The sequence below is a fragment of the Megalopta genalis genome, chromosome 3 (assembly GCF_051020955.1).
Source record: "Megalopta genalis isolate 19385.01 chromosome 3, iyMegGena1_principal, whole genome shotgun sequence".
Lineage (NCBI taxonomy): Eukaryota > Metazoa > Arthropoda > Insecta > Hymenoptera > Halictidae > Megalopta > Megalopta genalis.
In genome coordinates, this window is record NC_135015.1 from 15,134,967 (window position 1) to 15,160,024 (window position 25,058).

The window sequence follows — 25,058 nt, forward strand, 5'->3', positions numbered from 1 at the left end:
TTAACACTACATTCGAGTTTTTATGAAAATTAATTTTTTTTATGAAATTTATACGATAACGTCGACATTCAAAATAGCGACAATGATAATTGATAAAGACTTTTACGATATTTCAAACAATACGAGAAAACATGCAATTTTTTTAGTCATGTAATCATATGACTTCAACGATTGAATTACAAATCATTAAAAATTCCACATTGCATGTTACATGGACGTAATAGGAAAGGCACATGAATTTATTATCGTAGGCTTGAAATTGCATGACCACACGAAATTCTTCCGTGTCTACGTCTACTGACGTCTACAAAATTCAATTCAACGACCACCACAATGAGCTGACGCACAGTGTGAGGAAGGAAACTCTGACTCTGACACTGCGAAGTTGCCCGAGTCGAGCGCAGCTGGCTCTGGCTCACGCGCCCCACCTCGCGGAACGATGATTCCATGGTAACCAGGGTGGGTTCGCAGCACAACAGACGTCGTTCGTTCGCTCGAAGAGACACTGTTAGTAGTCTGAGCAGTCTGACTATCGTAGCCGGTGGAATTTTTGTCTTTTTTTCATGTTTTCGTGAATTGTGTTAGTTGCGTTCCGTTCGCGAAAACGTCTCGTCTGGAACCTCGTCCATCCGGTGAAATTCGTTACTCATGCAGAGTGAAACGTAAACAAAACAATAGATCCAGTATTCTATCCTCTGATCGTCGGGAAAAGAGAAACTTCATTGTTGAGTGTTGGGCCGCATCCGCGACCCAGAACATCAGCAGAGGTTAGTGCGCGCCTAAAATTTAAATTATTTCTCAGCATAAACAAACTATATACTATATTTCTGTAAACCGATATTTCTAAACACATCTGCAAATCGAGATAAACGAATTTATTGTCACGCGAATGGATAACATAAAATTCGTTCGATACAACATTTATTTAGACAAATTTTGTTTTTTCAAGATTCGAATTGAACACAGATATTCCTTAGAAAGTCTCCCGAATGCCCCAATAGATGTTTCAAATTTGTATATATCGTTCTTGTCGTTAAATTTGACGACACAGTAATATCGCGCCAAAACGATCTTTTCCGCACGCGATGCAGCAGTAAACTCGATCGCACGAACAATACCGAACGAAACACCTCGTCATTTAAAGGAGAATACGAATGCGTATTCCGTCAGAGGAAAAGTTAATTGAAACTTCGTGACGTCCACGTTATAATATCATTCACACATGACACTGATTCTCACAGAGAGGAAAGTGTGCGACTCTGGCAAAACTCGAGTTTCGCAAAACCGAGTTCGCTTAATTGCGTCACTTAGTCACGACCGAACCGGTGCCTGTATAACTTAATTTACTGCATGTGTCTCCGCCACGGCCGAAACTAATGGATATCCAATGGATAGAGAGCTTAATAGAATGTTGCTATAGCGAGGGTATTGTGTATATTTAGAAATAACGGCCAAAGCCTTCTCCAAGGGATCGTGAATTAATCGATTATCGGTATAGTGTAACAATTTCCACGGTGCATGATTTCCATCCACGCGGTCGGCCGCGCATCTGAAAAAAAAAGAAGAAGGGGTAAACGACGCCAGGGTAAACAGCTTTTTCGTTCGAATGTTTATCGAATATTTTGCTCGTCTCTGCGAAACGCGTCTGAAGATCTTTTCCATTTTAACCATGCAATGAATGATGCTGTTGTGCAGCGCACACTTGTCTGTTTCTAATTACCAGCAGAAGAGCCGGCTGTTCCGCTTTCCGCAAGCCTCTTTTTCCTATCTCCGCGAGTTCGTAATTTCGCTCCCGGCTCTTTCAACGGACCAATTGAAGTTACAATAATCACTTTAATTCCTTGAAGTTACATTTAAGCGTAATTGAATCGTGATTAGTTTAGAAACAAAGTTCTTCAACTTCTATTTACCGAATAACTCGAATCGGATTAAACGTCGGATAATGTCTGTAATAATTAGTCCACTCCGAATCGAATAATAAGTTGCTTATAATTACACCGAAATATTGATCCAATTTTGATCGCGTTTCTCGCTTCGAATAAAATGTTTCTAATACCGTGAAATAGAAGTATAGCTATTTTCATAGCTGACTCCTCGTTGTTTATATTATTTAAGTAATTTGTTCATATTATTCTGCACTATTTTTTACTAACGTTATTTATCAATTATTTATGGATACTTATCAATTTTAATTGCTAGAAAATTAGACGATCACATAACGATAGTCAAGATAGACTCAGACACGATTGATGAAAAACCGCTATTGTTAATAATCATACAAAAGACTGACGATAAGTTATTGTTGTCAATAGTTTTTTTTTCATAGAAACGCGATAACAGTTCGACGTTGGAGACGTTTTTTAAAAAGGAGGATCATATCGACCGTGAAAGTGGTCCTCCCAAAAAGTCGCATTTAATAAACCACCGTGCGACCCTTGTAGACGAAGTATAATCAGTCTCGTAACTTCGTCCGTGTGACCACGTGCGCATAGCACACGGCTACGGTGTACACAGTACGTGCCCTTGTACGCGAAAGCTCAACACGTTGGCTGAGAGGCAGGTGGTGGGTATATTCTCAGACAAGATGCTCAGTTTAACAAGGAGGTTCGTGGCGGTTGCACAGCTGTCGGGGTGACAGCTGCATCTTTCAGAATAGAAATAAAAAAAATACGTTAAAGAAATGAGGGGACGAAGAAGGGAGGAGACCTGAATGTAAAATACTATTTACGAGAATGGCAGGGCGAGTCATTACACCAATCCCTTAAAACAACAAGCATTCGTGATGATCACCGACGTGATAAGACAGAATCCGATTTGCTACGTTTGCTCATTTTTTTATTTAATTTGTCTCTAAACTTAATTCACGCCCCAAATGTGGTGTCACACCCCTATATATGATATTATGTAAATAATAGGTACAGATATATAAAAGATGATAAAAATATATTATATAATATAATATATTTATATTATATATAATATATTATATATAATTAATAATATATTATTATTATATATATTATATTATAATATAATATATTATATATAATTAATAATATATTATTATTATATATATTATATTATAATATAATATATATTCAATGACTGAACTGTGTTTAAAGTGAGAATAATTCCAGAACTTGTTGGAACATGAATAAAATTATTGACGCTTTCTGCTGACTATTTTACAGCCGTTCGTGAAACTTCAAATACGTTTCTTCGAAACTTCACTTCTCAATACTGTCCCAAGCTTTTCTTCGAAACTATTGATTCCATCGGCTTCATCTTTTATGCGATCTAGATACTTGCGGCTATTGTTGGAACCATAAACATCTCATTGTCAGTATAACAAGAATCTCTCTATTTTTCAGTTGCTTGAAGTTGAAAAGAATAATTGAAATTATTTCTCGTAATTAACGACGCAGTAGCATCAAATTGAAGAATAACGAATTCCAGTGCTCGGTCAATCAATTTAGCAATAATAAGAGATAAATGAACGCGTTGGTTTTACTATAAAGTAAAATGGTGCACGTACACAAATATTAATATCTGCTCGAGCGCAAACAGCGAATATAAAATATCCAATCAAAGCAGAGTGCTTTATCGGCGGCAATAAGACTAAAAAAAAAAAAGAAAAAAAAATACGTAGGGCATAGAGAGCGTATTGATTTATCGAAAATAATTGTTTGTTCGTGGCAGCTATCGTTTCGCGTTCAATCGCTCGAGAATAATACGTTTTTGAATTCGTCCGTTCGGCTTTGTTTACATAACGTTGAAAATTCCTCGTTCGTTTCCTTATTCAATAAATTCGAACAAAGAAAGTGCATACTGCATGTATGCATGTTCTTTTCAATTACGACTCGCGTCTATTAAATAGTATTGGCACGAATACGTTTCCCAATGAAATGAGGACGATAGAAAAGTGGAGATATATTTTCCAATGAACACAATTCCCAGATGTCTGGGAACGGTTTTATCTGACATTTGAAAATAACGTAACGTTGTTAAAGCGATGTCACCGATGAGGTCGAGAATCGGGAAATGCAATTCACTCCGCTCCACCGCCGCCACCACCACCAATAGGTATCGTTCACTTGATCGTGCGCTGGCAATTCCGGAAATGTTTGGCACATCATTACCAGCTAAATATATAAATAAACTTTCCACAGAATTTTTGCAACATTAGATTTTACAATTTACTAGCATCTTAACAGATTTTATCCTTTATAGTTTCTGCCGATTAATTAATACGTATACATGTTTCATCAATGTTTATAAAACAACTAACGCGTGTTTAAGCAGCATCTTGAAAAGTATGTTGAACAAAATTGGTAATTAAAATTACAAGTGATCCGATAATATGCAAATACAAACGATCTAAGCATACTCGAGTTGTGCAGTTTACATGAAATGTATCTGCACGTCACGCGTTCGTAGTCTTATCTTTTTGACGTGTACTAGCTGAAATAATTGTTTAAATTTCCCTGAATATATACATATTGAATTTTACATGACTCACGGGTGACTCGCTCTTCACAATAAAATGAAAAAAAAATGTGACATCTGTCGTCGAATTTTTTCAATCGCAGACCGTGAACGAGAATTAATTTTTGGTTGATAGCGAGCGGACAGGAAATATGTACAAGTGGAATTTATTTCTCACGGTCGAGAATGGAAACTTTTGACCCGCTTTTTAGGCTTTAACGGACGTCGTAAATTTTGCGCGGCTCTTTCACACCCAGTTCGCACAGTGTTTCGTGCAGTAAATTCGCTCAGATCAATTCGAATGCAATTTATAACGTTAGATTAAAGTTTTGAAAGCATCGTAGCACAGCTTTCATTGCAAGCGAGGTAAACTGATAGCTGAGAACATTTCATTTTTCATGTCGCGGGCGCCAGTTGTGCGCAGTTGACGTACAATAATATGTACATACTGAATAGTTCACGTGCCTATAGTTCGCTTATACATATAGAAACGTTTGTACAACTACGTACACGAGATATTATGAAGACGTAATTCGCGGCGACCGTATATACTTGGGATCTCTTTTTACGCGGTGCCTTTTTGCGCGATTAACTTTTACGCGGTATTCTTAGAGCGTTTCGCATACTTTTACGCGCTTCTCAACACGTTCCATTTACTTTTGCACGGTTTATAGCGCGAAATGGTTAAACGCTCAATTTCGAACTATTTCACACGATAAAATGAAATATTAGTATGTATCGAAATTCTACGTCGGGAATAAAGAGAAGAACATTCCGACCGAGCTTCGGAAGTGTCTAGGAAAAGAAAATGGGAAAATTTTGCACCTGAGAAGCATATGGAGGTTAAATGTATGAAAGTGGGACACTTTAGAAATCATTCTGACAGGGACAACGGAAGAAAGATAGCAGAAAGGGGATGGTTTTTGTTTGTCGGCGCACGCGTCTCTGGAACGCTTCTGAATTAATAAAACAACCAAAATAGGAATATGCGGTCTTCGCCAATTATTAATGCATTTTACGAGCAATTTTAATAATCCTGCAAGCTTCAATCGTACTTAAATGATGTGAGTTCCATCGACCTATTTGAGCTCTTCGGTTCTCAATCGAAATGAGAAGTACGAATATATTTTTCAAATGCGTCTTCTTATACTTTTAATAACGCGTCAAGTTTAAACAATAATTTGTCCACACATCAAATTAATAAACTTAGGTAACGTCAAAATTCACACGTCTGTTGGGCGCACGATCCAGGTGATACGGGATATTTTAATGATTCTGGAGATTAGATAGCAAAAAATGACGAAAACAGGGATCTCTAATCAGTGAAATGTTCGTCCATATTTAATAAGGATATTCTTGTGGTTCCACGACTTCCTTGTGCACATGATTCGATTCTCGGAAATTTCATACTTGCGTCAAAGATACGCTCGTCCTTTTAGCTATATTTAAAACTGAAGAGAGCCTGAACATCTCACCATTCAAACATGATACAACACAAGTATCAAAATTAATCCTTTTGCAGAAATGGTCGTCCATATTTAATAAGGATATTCTTGTGGTTCCACGATTTCCTTGTGCACATGATTCGATTCTCGGAAATTTCATACTTGCGTCAAAGATACGCTCGCCCTTTTAGCTACATTTAAAACTAAAGAGAGCCTGAACATCTCGCCATCAAAACAGAATACAACACAAGTATCAAAATTAATCCTTTTGCAGAACATATTTCACCTTTCTTGAAAAACAAATTAAATCTCTCGCAGGTCTCGTTCACTCTTTTGCGGATAAACTTCACTTATTCGTAATTATTTGAATAAAATTCATGTTGAATTTGAAACAGACTGACATTTTGTAAACGATTGCAGATTAACAATTTGAAATGAAATTTGAATCGTTTCCTAAACAAGTACATAGATTCGTATCGAATCTAAAAATCGTATATAAACGACGTCCAACTTATGATCTGCAAAAAGATTAATTTCACATGCAAAACATATTATTTGGATAGAATGCAGAATCGTACGATTATCGTACGTCGAAAGAACGTCTGGGTAAACGCGGAAGGCCGCTGGCTCCCGGCTCGTTTATTTGATTGCAAAAAGAAAACGTTTTTTAAATAACAATTATCCAGCCTCGCAGACCGGAACCGGGCATCGCGAAACGTACAGAATGTTATAGAAACGATGAGGCTAGAAGCGAGTAACAACCTAACAACACTTAATACGGGTATCGAACCGCGGAGCAACCGTTTAATTGGCGCGTGTAACCCAGTCGAGATCGATTGTAGTTGGGAAACGGCTGAGGAAAGAGAGCGAAAGTTCTGCGATCGATTGCTTGTTTTCTCGTGAAATTCTCGAGGAGAGGTGCCCGTGTACGGTGATATCATCAATGGAAACCTGTTCTCGAATGGGACTTCATTTCATTCTCATCAGAAATGGCGGATTAGCAATGCTGATCGCGCGCGTTGCGTAAGTCCGGTGCATGTGCGGCGGACGGTGTGCCTATGAATCGGCTGTATATGTGGGTGACCCCTAATTACAACGGGATCGATTGATAAAGAGAGTACGCGTAACCGATCTGAGTCACACAATTGGCATATCAATACGAGCACGATAAATGAAATGCGTCGGATATCGTAAATGTAACGGTGCAAGGTAGGCGCTCGAGCATTAATCAGATCGGTCACTCCGCTAACGGTGACGTCACGGCCGATATTATTTTCATTTCGACCAGCTCGAACGTCGCTCGGTTATCTTGTTGTACGGCATATCGAAGATACGATTCCGTTAAAGTGTTTTCGATCGAAATGCTTTTTATACCGGATACGTCGACATATGCGGATAACATCGATCTAAAATCTAACATTTAGATATATTAGAATCACATTTCAGTCTGTGCGGACATTTATTTAACTCGTTTCTTTGTAAATTAATGCTCGCATAATTTGACACTCCTGTCCATGCTCTTCCACGATATCATCGACTTTTGCATCGTACAGATTCTGCGCTCCAGATTAATCCTTTTGTGGATTATTCGTTCACCCATTCGTACTTTTTTCTGTACTGTGTATTCGTTTTTATTTATCTTTTTATTTATTTTTACTTATTTTCGTACTGTATTCTTTTGTTCGCGAGACATCGCGAGCTAAATTCACTTAATTTTGAATTATTTGTAATGAAGTTCGTGTTACGTTTGAAAATTCAACGACAGATCGATCAAAAGGCCCGTTTTGATCTGCGAAACGGTTAACATTGTTTGAACCACCAAAGGACCGCAATTTGGAGCGCAAATTAATTGGATTAATTTCCAGTGGAAAACTTGTATCGCAAATTGTAAGGCAGCCGCTGTAAAAAAAAGTACATATTGTAGTTCGAAAATTTAAGCATTTGTGCGGCGCGGCTCGCCAAGAATGCAATCGCTAATTAGAGTACGCCCGTTTTTATGGAGAACCGGCAACATTGTGGAAATGCGACGACACCAGCCGAGACGTGCATGCCTACCCTACATTCAGTGATAGTTTTAACTCGATAATGTTAATGGGTGCTATTTTACACGACGAGCTGTGCGTCTGGTTGGCGGTGCACCACGAAAATAGGGCAAAGAAATATTCAGCAGCGGTGCGATGAAATTCGATATGGAGAGCTTTTCAACAGTGCGATGATATTACAAGTTTAACAAAGATATTATTCTTGTGCAACTGCCGAGACGATGAATCTGATTTCGTAGGGTCTCCGAATTGCAAAAATTGATGAAAGCTCCGATCGGGTCTGATTGGGATTCAACGATAAGAACGGCGATCGATTACTCGATAAAAAGGTCGTCCATCTTAATTAAGTGATTAGGATATTCTTGCGATTAACTCCCTTATTCGCAGCATTCTATTCGAACGAATGCTATTACGGAATTGTGAACAGCCACGGAAGGGTTGCGATAGGCCGACCGAAAAGCAGATCTAGTTGAAGATTTCTGTGTGGCATTATTCCTAAAAGCGAGAACAAAACGTCTGAGCCATTTATAGCTTCCCGAGGGAGCTATTTTGCAGTGATAATGTTGTCTTGTAGTTCAGTTGATCGTAAATATTTTCACAGAGAACCAGTCCTATTTTCTTCTGTCACATATTGTGCACGAGGTGGAGAAGCAGTATCTCCGAGCACATCAAAAACAACCTGTCCTCGTGCAATGTTGCAATTTTACGTAAAAGTTAGCGACTCGTTATATTGAATATTTAACGCGGTGTGAAATTTCGTATGAAATCGGCAGAACTTGTTATTAAATTAAGAAATGTGGGTTACCACAATTTCTTTAATATGCTAGCATATATACATACATGTACGTATATATATACTAGTTGGTATATACATATATATGCTTCGTTAAAGTAGCCTCGATTTTCTTATTACTTTCAGAGGCCGCCAGTTCCGATATTTAGATTGCTTTCGAATGCTGCGTACAGCGAAAGAACTCCCCCAAGGCTCGGGAACTTTTCCCGAAGCCATGAAAATTTTATAACATTTTTCTTTTAACAACTTCGTCGAATACCTGACGGAGACAAAATTAATGAGAAAAACTTAATTAGAGGATAACGTAACATACGCGTCTTCGAAGAAAGGCGTCTCCGAGAGAAATGAATTCTTACGCTTTTCCTTTTATTTTCCGGCCGAACCGTCGTCGCCCTATGCAGTAAACTCGGAATACGTGAGATTCAAAGAAAAATGTTTTACTGAATTGAGCGAGCGAAAGATCGTAAGTCAGAATCATTCCCGCAGAAAAGAAAAGCACGTTTAGACTTTCCCAGCAGTTCCGTTAGACTTGGAAAAAACGATTTCGAACGTATGTGTACTCCTCTTTTGCGGAAAACGACGATTTCTTTTATTCCGGCCTTGTCTCTCGATTGGTCCAGCAACAGCGTGAAAATCTTGGTAATCGATTGGAAGAAGTTAGCAATATTCTGGACAAATGGAAGAAGTCCTGTCGCTGTATTGTTGCTATTAAAAACGATTTCGAACGTATGTGTACTCCTCTTTTGCGGAAAACGACGATTTCTTTTATTTCTGCCTTGTCTCTCGATTGGTCCAGCAACAGCGTGAAAATCTTGGTAATCGATTGGAAGAAGTCAGCAATATTTCTGGACAAATGGAAGAAATCCTGTCGCTGTATTGTTGCTATTAAAAACGATTTCGAACGTATGTGTACTCCTCTTTTGCGCAAAACGACGATTTCTTTTATTCCGGCCTTGTCTCTCGATTGGTCCAGCAACAGCGTGAAAATCTTGGTAATCGATTGGAAGAAGTTAGCAATATTTCTGTACAAATGGAAGAAGTCCTGTCGCTGTATTGTTGCTATTAAAAACGATTTCGAACGTATGTGTACTCCTCTTTTGCGGAAAACGACGATATCTTTTATTCCGGCCTTGTCTCTCGATTGGTCCAGCAACAGCATGAAAATCTTGGTAATCGATTGGAAGAAGTTAGCAATATTTCTGGACAAATGGAAGAAGTCCTGTCGCTGTGTTGTTGCTATTAAAAACGATTTCGAACGTATGTGTACTCCTCTTTTGCGGAAAACGACGATTTCTTTTATTTCGGCCTTGTCTCTCGATTGGTCCAGCAACAGCGTGAAAATCTTGGTAATCGATTGGAAGAAGTTAGCAATATTTCTGGACAAATGGAAGAAGTCCTGTCGCTGTGTTGTTGCTATTAAAAACGATTTCGAACGTATGTGTACTCCTCTTTTGCGGAAAACGACGATTTCTTTTATTTCGGCCTTGTCTCTCGATTGGTCCAGCAACAGCGTGAAAATCTTGGTAATCGATTGGAAGAAGTTAGCAATATTCTGGACAAATGGAAGAAGTCCTGTCGCTGTGTTGTTGCTATTAATAACGACCGATTTAACGGCTCGAAGTGGTTTTGAATTTCAATCGGTGCCCCCGGGTATCGATTCGAATCGGAATACATTACCATTACGGCGTTTCGATAACTCAAGCACGTTCAAGCACGTTGGCTAGAAGCTCGAGTGACGGGACGAGATCGCCCCGGATCTCTCGGGGGCCCTCGAAGTTTCGCATTTCGGGTCGAATGGCCGGAAATTTTGAAATGTTTGAACACTAGATTCGCCCGTTTGTCCACACGTTGTTAACGATCCGCGAACGACAACGGCGACGTTTCACCGAATCGATTCGAATGAGAATCTCTGGCTCGCCTTGACGCTCCTTACAAATCGATCCATCTGCCATGCCGCGCTATGCTTCTTCGATACACATACGATTATACGTACTCTCAGTGACAACAAACCAGAACGCACATTTACGTTCCATTTCCAATGTGCCCCGGCACGACCTCGACTACTGACACGAATTACACGTCCGAGGGAGCATACGTGCCCGCTCCAACCTATTTAATCCCTTGTCCGCGTCGCGGACCTGCGATATTAATTCTTCGCCGTTTCGCCGCGTTCGTTTATCTGATTCTGTAACGACCAAGTAGAGCTTAACGGTGAAACGGTTATGCAAGGAATGCTTCGCTGAAAAAGAGGAGGCGGAATGCCTCGCTGAGAAGACTTTTCTGTTATCCGCGAGCATCGACGCTGCAGCCAATCTCTATTCCCGCCGTTCTTGCTGTCGACACCGGGTGCCAACCCTTTGCTTTCGAGGCTGTCTCAATTCGAAAAAGGGAACATGGATTTCACGTGTTTCCGTTTTACATGGTTTATTGCGACTCGACGCAGTGAAACCGAGTGCCAATTGCAATTGCACGCGCAATTCTTGCATTTTTCATAGTTTTCGAAATGCGAACACCTTTGGTACTGTTGAAAGTACTTTGAAACGTGGTGTAGCAATTTTTAACGGCAATTTTAACACACGAGTGCGAAGGGACGTGCGACCATTTTAACGCTAGACTTACCAACCCTTTGCCTTCGAGGCTGTTTCAATTCGAAAAAGGGAACATGGATTTCACGTGTTTCCGTTTTCCATGATTTATTGCGACCTGACGCATCGAAACCGAGTTCCAATTGCAATTGCACGCGCAATTCTTGCATTTTTCATAGTTTTCGAAATGCGAACACCTTTGGTACTGTTGAAAGTACTTTGAAACGTGGTGTAGCAATTTTTAACGGCAATTTTAAGACACGAGTGCGAAGGGACGTGCGACCATTTTAACGCTAGACTTACCAACCCTTTGCTTTCGAGGCTGTCTCAATTCGAAAAAGGGAACATGGATTTCACGTGTTTCCGTTTTACATGGTTTATTGCGACTCGACGCAGTGAAACTGAGTGCCAATTGCAATTGCACGCGCAATTCTTGCATTTTTCATAGTTTTCGAAATGCGAACACCTTTGGTACTGTTGAAAGTACTTTGAAACGTGGTGTAGCAATTTTTAACGGCAATTTTAACACACCAGTGCGAAGGGACGTGCGACTATTTTAACGCTAGACTTACGGGCTGTCGACACCGGGGGCCAACCCTTTGCCTTCGAAGCTGTCTCAATTCGAAAACGGGAACATGGATTTCACGTGTTTCCGTTTTCCATGGTTTATTGCGACTCGACGCATCGAAACCGAGTTCCAATTGCAATTGCACGCGCAATTCTTGCATTTTTCATGGTTTTCGAAATGCGAACACCTTTGGTGCTGTTGAAAGTACTTTGAAACGTGGTGTAGCAATTTTTAACGGCATCTTGACACACGTTTGCGAAGGGACGTGCGGCCATTTTAACGCTGGACTTACTGGCTAGATAATATTGTTAATTAATTAATTTTTGCTCTACTCTAATATTCCGCCGTTCTACCTAAGATTTACGCGATGTTCTGCCTCGAATTTTCTGTTAGCCAGTTCAAATCGATCGTTGTCTCGTGTTTGGTTTTTCTGTAAAATTGCGATCTGTTCACTATGGATTTTATTATGTCGGTCAGTGGCTCTTAAAAGCATCGGAACGCTACATTCTTGTTTTTCTTAGAAAGTTTTCCTAGCTTACGCTGCTTAGAAGATGATGAACGATGGATTATGAAAGTAGAGGCTTGAAGTTTTTAAATGAATTCAGGTTTATCGACCTGCCGGTTCATTTTTATTATCATAGTTTAGCGTTCGATACAGCTGAAATTCAGGATCCGCGTAACGTTTCGAACCACCGTGCGTATCGTGAAAAGTTAAAAAAAAAAAGTTGCTTGACGGAGTGTTTATTGTAGCCTGTTGTAATATCGAATTTCCATCGAATTCGGTCGGTACTTGTGGGTAATTAATCAGAACGTTACGAGTACACGGTAAATATGCATGTATGTAAAACGTAATACGTTCGATAAACATCAGCGTTTCGATTATTCAAGCATATTTATATAAAGTATGCAAGAATGATTAGAGCGTTCCGATGGAAACTCTTTCGAGCGAACGAAAAGAGATTGAGCCGTCAAGAAATATGACGAATACTGCGATAATAATGTTGTTAAATTGTAACTTTGTAATTGTAACTTCGCTCCTATATATCTGAAACTGTTTAAAAAAAAAATTACAAATTTTCGTTAATGATAAACAACAACTTGTCTAAATTCTATAAATGTCTCTCTTCTCGCGGTAATAAATTGTAACTTTACATTACAAAATCGATACTGGTTCTACATGTATATATTTTGTTATTAATGCCTATGACACGAGTTATAAAAATAAGTCTGCAGATTATAAATAAGTTTAGGCTGTCACGAGAGGTCTCTTTATAGAAGTATTATATTTATAAGAATGATGGAAAACGTGGGATTCGTGTTTCAGTTTAATATAAAAATATACGAATCTTTCGCAATATTTAGCTGCCCCAGTATCTTTCGGGGCAATATCTCGGAAGTAATTTCGCGAAATGAATCGTATCTAGCACAAATTTTTATAAGGCGTTTCATTAAAGATTGTGGAATTTATTAATAAGTGCAAGTTATCGATTTCTTCCAAAAGACTAAGACGACTGAAATGAATTTACTGGATTGGATAGCTTCTTCGCGCCTCGACCTACAATTTTAAACAAAATGTCTTATAAAAATTTGTGTTTTTACTTCAAATTATATATATATAAAATAATAATATAATATAATATAATATAATATATATATATATATATATTATATTATATTATTTATATTAAATATTATTATATAATATTAATATAAATATAATATATTATTATATAATATTAATATTAATATAATAATATTATTATATTAAATATTATTTTTATATTATATTATATTATATATTATATATTTGAAAATATATATATACGAGTGCAAAGATTCAGCTTACTAGGTCGATCATTTTCTTTGCATTACTTCCCGAAGTACGCGATTTAATTAAACAATATTTAAGTACGTTTCGATCAAGAAAAAGTTATTTATTTTCAAAATCTATTAAATTTTTTTTTCAGGTGGCGTGGGGCACGGCAGTGATGGAATTGCAGAGCTGGTTGCTCTATCATCTTGTGGCCGTAACCGACTGCAACCAAGGTACAAAAGTGTTCCCCGTATTGCCTGTATTTCGATTCATTCTCACGAACAGGAATGCACCGAACACTAATTTGACACTGTTCACCTAATTTCAACAGATCGTTTTATATTTTACGGAATCCATCGACTCATCATTTTATGCCCTTGGTTATTTTAGTTACTTTTGCCTGAGTTTCAACCGTGCACACAGAACGCAACCCGCTTCTTTATTTCATTTACAATTCCGTTATCGCCTAGAGGAAACAGCGGTTCATCGATGTTTGATGGTAAGTTCCTTGTATTTCGTCGGTAAGATAATATTGGTGTATGAATCATCGACAACACGCGTCAGTCAAGAACGATTTAAAAATTTCCGATTTTTTGTTAGAGCAAAACGTGTGCTCGCAGTGATCAAGCTCTCTGCATCCATCGTTATTTGGAAATTCATTTAAATGTGTTCCAATAAATGTGTCGGAAATCTTCAAACGCAATCTTTGAGCTCCAAGAACTGTTTTTCCATTTCGTTGAACAGACCGCTTGTTATTATTTCAATTTCTTACGGTTATTACCTTCCTTGTTAATTTCTCTTCGGATTATTATTTGAGAAACAGATGTTCACTCTCATTTCGACGTGGAAACCTTGCGAAACACTAAGTAGTGAATTTCATTTTGATCATCGCATTGGTATTACTGAAGAAGTTTAACTGACAATTATTCTGTAAGTACAACACAGGTTTCTTGATATTAGATTCCATCCGAAATTTCTTTGTACAATGATTTTATAATTTCTGAAAGTCTACAATTCACGTTTAAAAACTGTCTAATAAATTGATTAGTGGTACTGTCTTAATCGTATACTAATAATTTTATTTAGAATCACCATGTGAAAAAAAATTGTCTAGATTTCTCTTACTATGGTACGATAATTGAAAAATTCTGTTAATAGGCTTTCGGTAAATAAAGTTTGAATTTGAATGAGTTATATATGTATAAAAATTTATATTTGTATAAATATATAATGTATAAAAATTTATATTTGTATAAATAGAAGTCTACTATTTATTATTGTATCTCTGCGCGTGCGGTTTCCTCTCTTATCACATCAAACGTCCGCCTACAGTATGTCTAATTTTTTTTTTAGTGATGCAGTCGGCGACGGCACTGAATGGCGGATCTTATCCCGCCAGTGGCACCGGAAGCCGTGCCCGCGATTTAGGTCTACGCGCACAAAAGAAACTTCTAGGTCGAGTTGTGTCCACAGGAGCAGGAAGGTCGCTTCTGATAGATGACGCGACCACTTCGCTATTAGACAATTTGTATAAGCTCATGGAGAGAGCTGCGAAGACTAATCCCAGCTTGGACAAGAAACAGCCGGAGAAAGTCTTGAAAAATATCGTTAAATTGTCCATTAAGGTAGTTCAGGCAGCCGATGCTCTTCCTTAAACACGTATCGGAAGCAGACAATCCGCTTAAATGTTACAATCTCATGAAACCGAGTAACCAGTTCCCCTCGCCTTCGCTGTTAATCGTGTCAAATTAGAGTTACTATTTTTAGCTTTACTCTCTTCTTAAACTGTGTCGAACCTGTATTTCGACGTTTTTCTTTGCCGGAAAGGGTGATGTCAAAAATAACTGAAATTCATTCCAAAGAAACTAGAACAATTGTACAACAAGTATTTCGAGGTAAAAGATCGCGAGGTTTCATTTGGGAAAAGATGGCTAAAAGATTAGTCTGTTCAATTGAAATACGTTGGAACCATTGAAAAGCGACAGATGTTATCTTTTCTTGGTATTCTGAACATTTGCAATAGTTATTACAAGTAATAGTTGTTACGAGTCCCATTAGCGTCATAAAAAGTTCATATTTTATTCTTCCACTGACGATAATATTTGTTGCAGGTGGCATTGCTGCAACGTAATCAACAATTGTACGCCACTGACGATGCGAAGCTTGTCGAGATAAGAAATGCTCTGAGAGCTGTGGCGATGTCTGTGGTTTCCTTTTATGAGCTAGAATTCAGTTTCGATAGAGCTTATTTAATAAAGTCGCTGGAACGATGTAGAGCTGCGATACAGTCGCTCATAAAACCACATCTCACGGACAAATCTCAGGACCGGTGTGACCAGATGTTCGACTTTTTAACGCATTCCGACTTTTTGGATTCTGTGTTCAGACAGGACTCTGAACACAGACCTATCTTGGGGATGCTAGTTAGCGATATCAATAAGGCCTTAGATGCTGGGCATCTTTGATTTCTTTTGGTTAACGTAACCGTGTTTTCATGATCACGCTAGAAAAAGAATGGGATGGAAACTTCCAAACTTGCCGGTGTATTATTATCATTGCGGAAACTGTTAAGGGTATTCTTTTTTCGAATACGATAAGGAATGAAATCGTGGAACAGTTACTTATGATTGCCTGTAAAAAAAGAAAACAACAGATTAAATAAAAGATAGTAATATGTTGTCGATACGGGGATACAGTTCAGTCTTCGCGCGAACGGATCGATAGTAGTGCTCACTGATTTATGCAATAATTGTGAAATACTCTATTTATTTTCAGAATGTATATTGTACGATTAATGTATATTTATTTACGGTAACTTGCGTGTTAGGATACGGACTGTCAATCTATACCAAAAAGAAATATGAGCTTATTTATGCCCGACAATGGGCTCATAGTGATGACGGTAGAAACGCCTCACTAATAATCTCCACAGAATAACCGCGTGAAAGAAGCAGTTTATCGGTGCGATCACGCTAATAGAACACACACGCTCTGGAAAAAAAAATCGTGTTAAAGGCATTAATCTTCTACTCGTCAAGAACTATACTTTAACATATCGAAAGTGCATTATAGGGCAAGATTGCTCTCGCGTTTTTACCTATATTGCGCCTTGCTACGTTTCCAACACACAACATATCTAATATAATCATGGCTAAGCATCAATAATCGAATTGAAAAAAATTTGCATTACTACATGTACTACAAGTATATCGCGGTTTACGCGTGTTTTGTACACATTATACACTCTTTACATATTATTTGTGATGTTTCTCAATGAAATAAAAAAAACGTTGTACGAATATACCATTAATAAATTATTGATAAGATCGATTTAATTTGTTATCTCTTTTCAACCATTATCTTTCCAATTAAAGTATTATATAGTATTGATATATTATAAAGTACTATATAAGTATTAGTATTTATTGATTTCAAGATAGAATTTATCTGAAGAAGTGCTTACAATAGATGTAGTTGCGCACAATTGTAAGAAAACGTACGTGAAACTTGATAAAAAGCCAAGTAATCAGACATATTCCTAGAACTCCTGATTCAACAACAAAAATCGTCTGGTCATCTAATGCTAATGAACATCCCAGTGATGGGACTCGACCGGTTGGTACAAACCAGTTCATAAAATTTTTTTATTTTCCTAAACCGGTATCTAATTGCATCTAACTTTTCTAACTAACATTCCTAAAGTTTAGCCTTATTCGCAACTTGCAAGATGTAATAAATTAATAGCGTATGACTGAGGTATATAAATATTTTTGTATACATATGTTAATTATTTCCTAAGAACGTATTGTAATGTTAAAAACTAAAATTGTAAGAAAACATTTTAAAAAATAATCTTCATGTCTTACTACTTTTAAAATGAAAATATTTATATTTTTATAATAACATTTTAGGACCGATAAAATACGAAAACGAATACAAAAACTGGTACATGAAAGACTTAATTATATATAAATGATAAAAAAGGACTCAATATACATATAACACGATATATCTCATCAAAAAATGAAAGAGACATTGCAAGATATAAAGATAAATATTTGGAGGTTGTTCTAAAATAATTTGTTATAGATTATCTAATCTGAAATAACATTAAATAAAGCGTTTCTTGATGTAATAATGTAGCTATTGCAACTGTACAAAATTGATACATAACTTATACGTATATTTAAGTATAAAAATTATTTATTCATACTTTTCATGTTAATTCAGACAAAGTGTATAATGTTTAGATGTTCTTGTTTAAATTGTACTAGCATCAAAATTAGAACGTTTCAACATTGATATTATATAATACATTGTATATCAATGGTAGTTTTACTCAGTATTGTTTACAGTGTTTCATATCAAAACAATGGATGAAACTTAATTGTTATAAGGTATGTATTTTTTAAAAATATCAAAAATGCATAAAATTATTGCAAAACAGAACTATTGGTATTTTGTAGCATTTTTCTTCTTGTAGTATTTACGCTAGAAGTACATGTGGTAGTTAATGGTGAAATATGTTCAATGTACTCATTCATTATGCACGATCACATACATATTTATACAGTCTATTCACGATTTTGTAGATACAACACACATTTTTACTTATTATATAATGAAATGACGTTGAGTATATGACAACAATTTATAATCCGTCAATATATAAGTACACAGAGTATATTCTGTTATCATATATTCATTGTAATGTTGATACTCCAGATACTTATTGTTTATATGCCAACATCTTTTCAATCCATTAAAATGTCCTATCCTAAATATTAAAAATGCACTTGCATTATTTTCGCATTAATAAATTTAGCATACTAACACAGCTGTAAACACAATGACGAACTTTTATTTTTTAAGATCAGTCAGATCCCCGTACCCGCGATCCGAGAAATTTAAAAGATTAATAAAATAAACAGTCAATAAATTTTGAAATGGTCCCTGAAGTTACACATAATACATATAATAATTCTTTATTTGGGTAAAAAAAAGAGAGGGAGAAATAGAGACCGAAACAAAGTACACTGAAAATGTACGATATAGTGTACAGTGTACAGTATACTTTATTATTACCGTATTGTATTTTTGCAATTTGATTTTGCTTTGTTTATAAATATTACACAAATATTATGGTTTACATGGATTATAATATTAGTTTTATCCGCGCGGTAGGGCCTAGAACATCTTCCACGCGGATATGGGGGTGACTACTGTACACTAAAAATTTAAATTTAATTCAGTTTTCGAATCAAATATAAATTTTAGTAATTGATCTTGAAAATAATCGCACATAATTAATTTCATACTTATACACAGTATAATATCTCATTTGCTAAAGACGAATTTGTTAAAATGAATTGTTTCAATTGCATCCAACAAACACATTTATACAATCACAGGTCCTGCATATCATTATAGCTTATTGTAAATGCACACAATTTATAATACATTCATTAATACTTCAACATCATAAAATTGTCTAACACATGAGTACTAAATCCAATTAATGTTGAGCTGCCACTATTTAAAATACCTGCATTGTACCTTTCTCTGTCCCAAGTAGTGATAGTTACAACTAATATATTCAATATTTATAAAGATATTGAATAAAAATCTTTTCGAGTTAATTAATAATTGAAAGACAATAAACTGTATATTTTTTAATTTTTGGTTTAACAAAATATTAACAATCGCCGCATATATTAAAAATATTGATCGAACATCAATCAAAATTCCGTATGGTTGATGTTTTACTTTGTGATACAGAAATGAATGATACAAAAATAAAATTATATGCCTAAAATAAAATTATATAACACATATTTATTGTATATTGTGATGCGATTGACACCGCGAGAAATGTAAAGTTGATATACCTCGCAACTATTCACTGATGTTTCATTTCAGTGTACGACTGTGATTGTTTGACTGACTTTATGAGATTTATTTTGTTGGATATATAAAAAGTTGTATAGATGGAATTATGCAGGAGAAATTTTAGCCTATGGCAAAACGAATATTTCTTGGAACTAACGTAGTATTTAAGAAACTATTTCTGTCACAAATCGCAGATAGTAAATTTCAATCATAAGTAGTACAGTCATAAGACAATTAAAATGCAGAAAATCTAGTACGCGTAGTCATACCATCACCCCAAAGAAGCTTACAGTTTGAAGTGCTTCATGTCGTACGCATCACAATACATATCGTTCGTTTAAGGCCAGTATTTAAATTTCAACGTTATAAATCGTATTTGGTAAAACTTAATGTTCATTGCAGTATTATTCGTTGATTAATAATTCGCTTTTCTAAATTTTCAGACAAATGGAGGATGTACAATATGGAATACAATGTGTTTTTAAATCACACTATATGCAGGCAGTATTACTATCACTTCTTAAAAAGTCATTCTCATTATAATCTAAAAAGAGATCTTCATTCAATGTTTTGTTAAATTTTACCTACAATAACTAGTGCGAGCGCAAAATTTTATGTTACATAATGATAGAAATCATTCTCCTATCCTTACAAACTGGTGATGTAAAATCATGATATCATTTACCCAGTATACATTTTAGCTATATGATTAAAATTTCATTTTCATTCATACTGATACATTGTTATGTTAATGATTGTTGAATTAAATGAGACTTTGAAATGAAATTTTCTTTTACGACTAACTAAATATGTGAATGAAATGATAGAAATATGATAATTATTTCTTCTTTCGCTTCATTCATCAGGCAATCGAGGTATATACATCGTAAGGATTCATTTTTTTCTTATTATTATTTTTTCTACTCCCTTACTTACTTATGAAATATAAAAATGTTCAAATATCGTAATAGATTTGAAAAGTCTCATCATAAAATTTGTCAAATTTGATGTTTTGTAAAGTTGTAATAGAGAGAGAGTTGAATCTGTATAGAGTATTTCGCTCCTGATAATACAACTTGAATAGTTTTCATTCTTATATAAAAAAATAAATAAAAAATCTTAAATGTACTATTTTCATTAGAGGTTTTGTTTCTGAGAAAATTCGATTTAAATAATAGTTTGTTACATATACATTGAAGCATGATTTCTCAAGATTGAAGAGTATGTTATGATATGGGGAATGTACATTTATAAGAAAACTGGGAAACGCTACTTTTTATTTTGTAATATTTTTTAAGCTAGAATGCCATATTGATTATACGTATATATGTATACATATCCACGTAATATTTAAACTGAATTGTCTTGAAAACAAAATCACTTCTCAGGAAATAAGTAATTTACATTTTCAATTTATTTCTTTAATAACTAATGATCTTAAGTTTACTAAGTAGTGTAGAGAAATTTATGTTTCCGCGATATTAACAATTGCGAAACACTCTGTACAGAATATAAGTAAATTAAAGGAAATTTCATGAAAAGATAGAAAATAATAAAATAATACGAGACAATAAAAGATCTTGGAGTGACGTGAACAGACATATATACCTCTTCAAATATATCTCAGATCACACTGTCCGATAAAATCAAACTTTTTTTCTGGGTTCCTATAGCCACTATGAAATTCTTGCAGAGCTTCACTCCTTGAACAAGAATCCGAAAACCGAATTGCTCCATCACCCTCAGTTTTTTAAACTGAGTATTGCATGAAAAGTAAAAACGTTAGAAAGTTCTAATTGGTGTGAAAAGATAGAGGAGAGTTTCCCGAATATAGTAGCATGCAATTTATTAATTGTTTTTGGTCCTAAATAGCAACAAATTGATGTCAAAGTTTAAAAAAGTGTTGACGTCTTGAAACATATCGTTAAATATATATTTAAATATTTATTTAATTATATGGCGTAGAAGTCAAAATTTATACTAGTGTTAGAAACTTAAAATTATATATATTAGTGTTACCAACTTCAAATACTCTGGTGTGATTTTTTTTGTGAAATATATCACAGTTGGTGATTATTATCCACAGAAATATGTAAAAAAAACAGAACATTGAAGTACTAAAAAAAATTCAGATATTATTTATGAAAAGTGGGTGCCCCATTGGATCCCTCCGTCGGTGTTGATTACGCGTAGCTTCGTCCCTGTCGGACAGAGAGAAGCGAGCAGCGAAGCTCATGGCGGTAAAATGTCGTAACATGTTGCCGTCGAACATTTTCTCGATCTACTCGAAATGTATATCGTCCCGACACTTTTACCGGGCCGTTTCTTCTTCAGAAATGTCTACAGAATCCGATCCTGGGTAGAGTTTTCATGCCGAACAAAAAACTTTTCGTAAAAATACAAAAATATTGCGCAGAAACTGCTCACGTCGATATTTTTTAAAACTTTGACATTAATTTATTGCTATTTAGGACCAAAAACAATTAATAAATTGCATGGCCACTATATTCGGGAAACTCTCTAACGTTTTTACTTTTCATGCAATACCTCATTTTTTTCGAAAATTTTGGGTTTTTACAAAAGTTTGTTTATTTAAAATACTGAAGGTGATGGAGCATTTCGGTTTTCGGATTCTTGTTCAGGGAGTGAACTCTACAAGAATTTCATAGTGGCCATAGGAACCCGAAAATCGTGTCGGACAGTGTAATTTAAATGTACAAATTATTATTACTTACGTAAAAATCGATGGTATTCAATATTTAATTAAGATTATTTTATTGCCACAATCCTGCATAATTACCGTAAAGATTCATAGGTAGAGGACCACCAGCCGCAAATAACCGCGTACCTGATCCATCATAGCAATGAGTATATATAGCAGGCGTATATCTCACGTTTTGGAATCCATCAATGTATTCTTCATCAGGAAACTATTATCATCATGTGAATATTAGTTTTTCACACAAAGATAATTTTAAATTAAGATTGAAAAATACGAAACTTACTACATATCCTTTAGAAGCTTTCAGTATAACTGTTCTGATAGAATTGATTGAAGACTCGAGATACTTCTGTGCTCTGACATCATAAAACATCAACATTCCTAATCCTGTCCCTATTGTTAAAATGGAACCCTGGAAACTGGCTGATCGAATTCCACAGCCGCTGTATCTGTAAAAGGAAAATATAACTTGCTAATAAAATATACAGTAATTATAATAAATATGTTTGAGTCAGATATTACATACCGCGATGGTACTTTTTTAATAATTTGTAATGTCCTTGGATCTAACAATAAAGTGTGAGATCGACATCCTACTGCATATACACCATTATCTTGTACTGCAAGGCAAACATTTTCTTGGGAAACTGGTAATTTTCTAGATATTTTTTGTCTGAACGTCTCAGCAGACCAAATGTGTATAAAACTATTTAAAGTAAGTGCTGCAATTTCTTTGTATGTCCTATGGAAAGCAAGTGCACGCACTCTTTGAGCCGATCTGCATTCTTTTACACAGACTGGTTGAATTAGCCTAATTAAAGGAGAAATAAATTGATTAAAATACATTTTTAAAATACATTGCTATTTATACTTTGCATCATGAGTTGCACCTGTGTGTGGGTACATCTGCTTTATCAGGAGCTTCTGCAAGGTCATTATCAATACGCCATAAAGCCATTTTAGTGTCTCTAGAACCAGAAACTAAAAATTCATCATCTAACCAACACATATCAAAAACCCAATCTCTATGTGCACCTTCTCCTACACAAACTGGGTCTAATGTTGGTAGCCTGTATATTGCAATTTCATTACTATTTCTTGCTCCAGTTGACAGAAGTGTTCTGTAATGCATGAAAAGAACATTTTTAGCTTAAAAAGTATCACACATTAAATTCAAATAATATAAACTTTTGTATATATGTACCTTGACGGATTAATTTGAACACAATGTATACCGCATTGTTGTTCGGGAACTGCAGCACCTCCTGAATTAACTTGTCTTCCATGCAGAGATGGTATTTGATCTAACTTTTGTGTTGCTACATCATAAACCATCAATTTGTTGCATTTTGTACCGAATACTACTTGTCTATCACTTAACCACTGAGAGCAAAAAACTTTATTCATATTATTTAAACTAACTGAATATTCTTTAAATAATTCATGAGTCAATATATGGCGAAATCCATATTCTTGATTAATTTTCCGCACTTCTCTTGTATCTATTTCCCTAGCACATACATAGTCCACAAAGTTAAACGATGTCCTTAAAAACTGTTTTCCTTCATTTATAGATTCTGCTTCATCGTCACTTGATTCATAACACACAAAGTCTTCTTGCTTATCTAGCTTTCGATTTCTTTCCAGACTTAAGGCTAATCTGTATAAAAAAATCAAAATAATTGTTAAAACACAATTAAAATATATATAAAAATTATTTATACTCATATTTTAATTTACCTTGCACGACGTTCATCTAAGCGGTCTGCATCAGCACAAGGAGGATATCTGCCGTAGACAGTCATTCTCTGTGTCTCAGCCATTTTGTTTAAATTTTATAATTTGTAAACTAGAGTTTGTTGCATATAAAATTGTTTTGGTAATTAACAAAATTACCTCTTGTGTATACAATAATCGAGACTATTTTTAACTTACAGTCTTAAAAATATTATGTTAAATATGCTTGATTACTACATTCAATTAAATTATTTTTTTAAATCGGACATAAATAGATCTTCTTGTCATTATAATAAAAGTTATATTTCATTCATTTAACTTCCACAAGGAATTCAATAGATCAATCATGTTGTTTATATGTGTATACAGATTAATCGATCATTGTAATGATGGATAAACTTTTCTCGTGACATTGAAAGATTCTTGCATACAGACAATGGTGTCAAAGAAAATCCCAATTTAGACTGTCGAAATATTTATAAACTTGGTTGGTGTGTAATAAAATAAGAAGAAATTCTTCTTTGTAGCAATTCTCCTTTGACTAGAACAAAATCAAGCTATGAATTTTTATGGAATTAAAAAAAAAATGAAAGTAAAACTTTTTCGAATATGATAATTTCACGATATATAATATTACATATTATTTATAAAATCTAACAAACCTTATTAAAAGGACGGTAATTGCCAAATCTATCCAGCTACCTAAGCAAAGCTATCGTCGGAAGTAATCCCTTGTCTAGTAGCTGCAGAACTTCATAATTACGTAACTTGTATGCACTTACAATGAATTATACGAATATCAGAGTTTTATATTAAAATTATACAACGAAATAGAAAAGAATGTCACGAAATTCATGAGTAAAGAGACCTTCGTGATCCGAAGCAACTAACCATCGCCATATTGAAACGAGCAGCAAAATTGTATAAAATTCGAGAAAATCCACTGAAACATTCTAATCATGTTGTCTACTTTTCACGT

The 25,058-nt window shown here is 35.3% G+C and overlaps 2 protein-coding genes across 4 annotated transcripts; one reads left to right on the forward strand and one right to left on the reverse strand.

The window, feature by feature from the left end:
- Window positions 1-444: 444 nt before the first annotated feature.
- On the forward strand, window positions 445-17,061 carry sigmar (Tumor necrosis factor alpha-induced protein 8-like protein sigmar). 3 transcript variants are annotated; one of them, XM_033486209.2, is made up of 6 exons: window positions 446-767; window positions 13,886-13,964; window positions 14,122-14,230; window positions 14,555-14,661; window positions 15,085-15,356; window positions 15,843-17,061. In XM_033486209.2, the coding sequence occupies exons 5-6, from the start codon at window positions 15,087-15,089 to the stop codon at window positions 16,194-16,196; spliced, it is 624 nt and encodes a 207-aa protein (XP_033342100.1). In that variant the 5' UTR covers window positions 446-767; window positions 13,886-13,964; window positions 14,122-14,230; window positions 14,555-14,661; window positions 15,085-15,086; the 3' UTR covers window positions 16,197-17,061. The 3 variants fall into 3 exon arrangements, with proteins under 3 accessions (XP_033342098.1, XP_033342100.1, XP_076376308.1); XM_076520193.1 differs by lacking the exon at window positions 14,555-14,661 and having other exon boundaries at window positions 448-767; XM_033486207.2 differs by lacking the exons at window positions 14,122-14,230; window positions 14,555-14,661 and having other exon boundaries at window positions 445-767.
- Window positions 17,062-17,916: 855 nt separating this feature from the next.
- On the reverse strand, window positions 17,917-24,877 carry DCAF12 (DDB1 and CUL4 associated factor 12-like protein). Its single transcript, XM_033486125.2, has 8 exons — window positions 24,742-24,877; window positions 24,278-24,620; window positions 24,083-24,191; window positions 23,547-24,002; window positions 23,233-23,463; window positions 22,869-23,153; window positions 22,626-22,791; window positions 17,917-22,550 (listed from the first exon to the last, which is right to left on the reverse strand). The coding sequence occupies exons 3-8, from the start codon at window positions 24,163-24,165 to the stop codon at window positions 22,395-22,397; spliced, it is 1,377 nt and encodes a 458-aa protein (XP_033342016.1). The 5' UTR covers window positions 24,166-24,191; window positions 24,278-24,620; window positions 24,742-24,877; the 3' UTR covers window positions 17,917-22,394.
- Window positions 24,878-25,058: the final 181 nt, after the last annotated feature.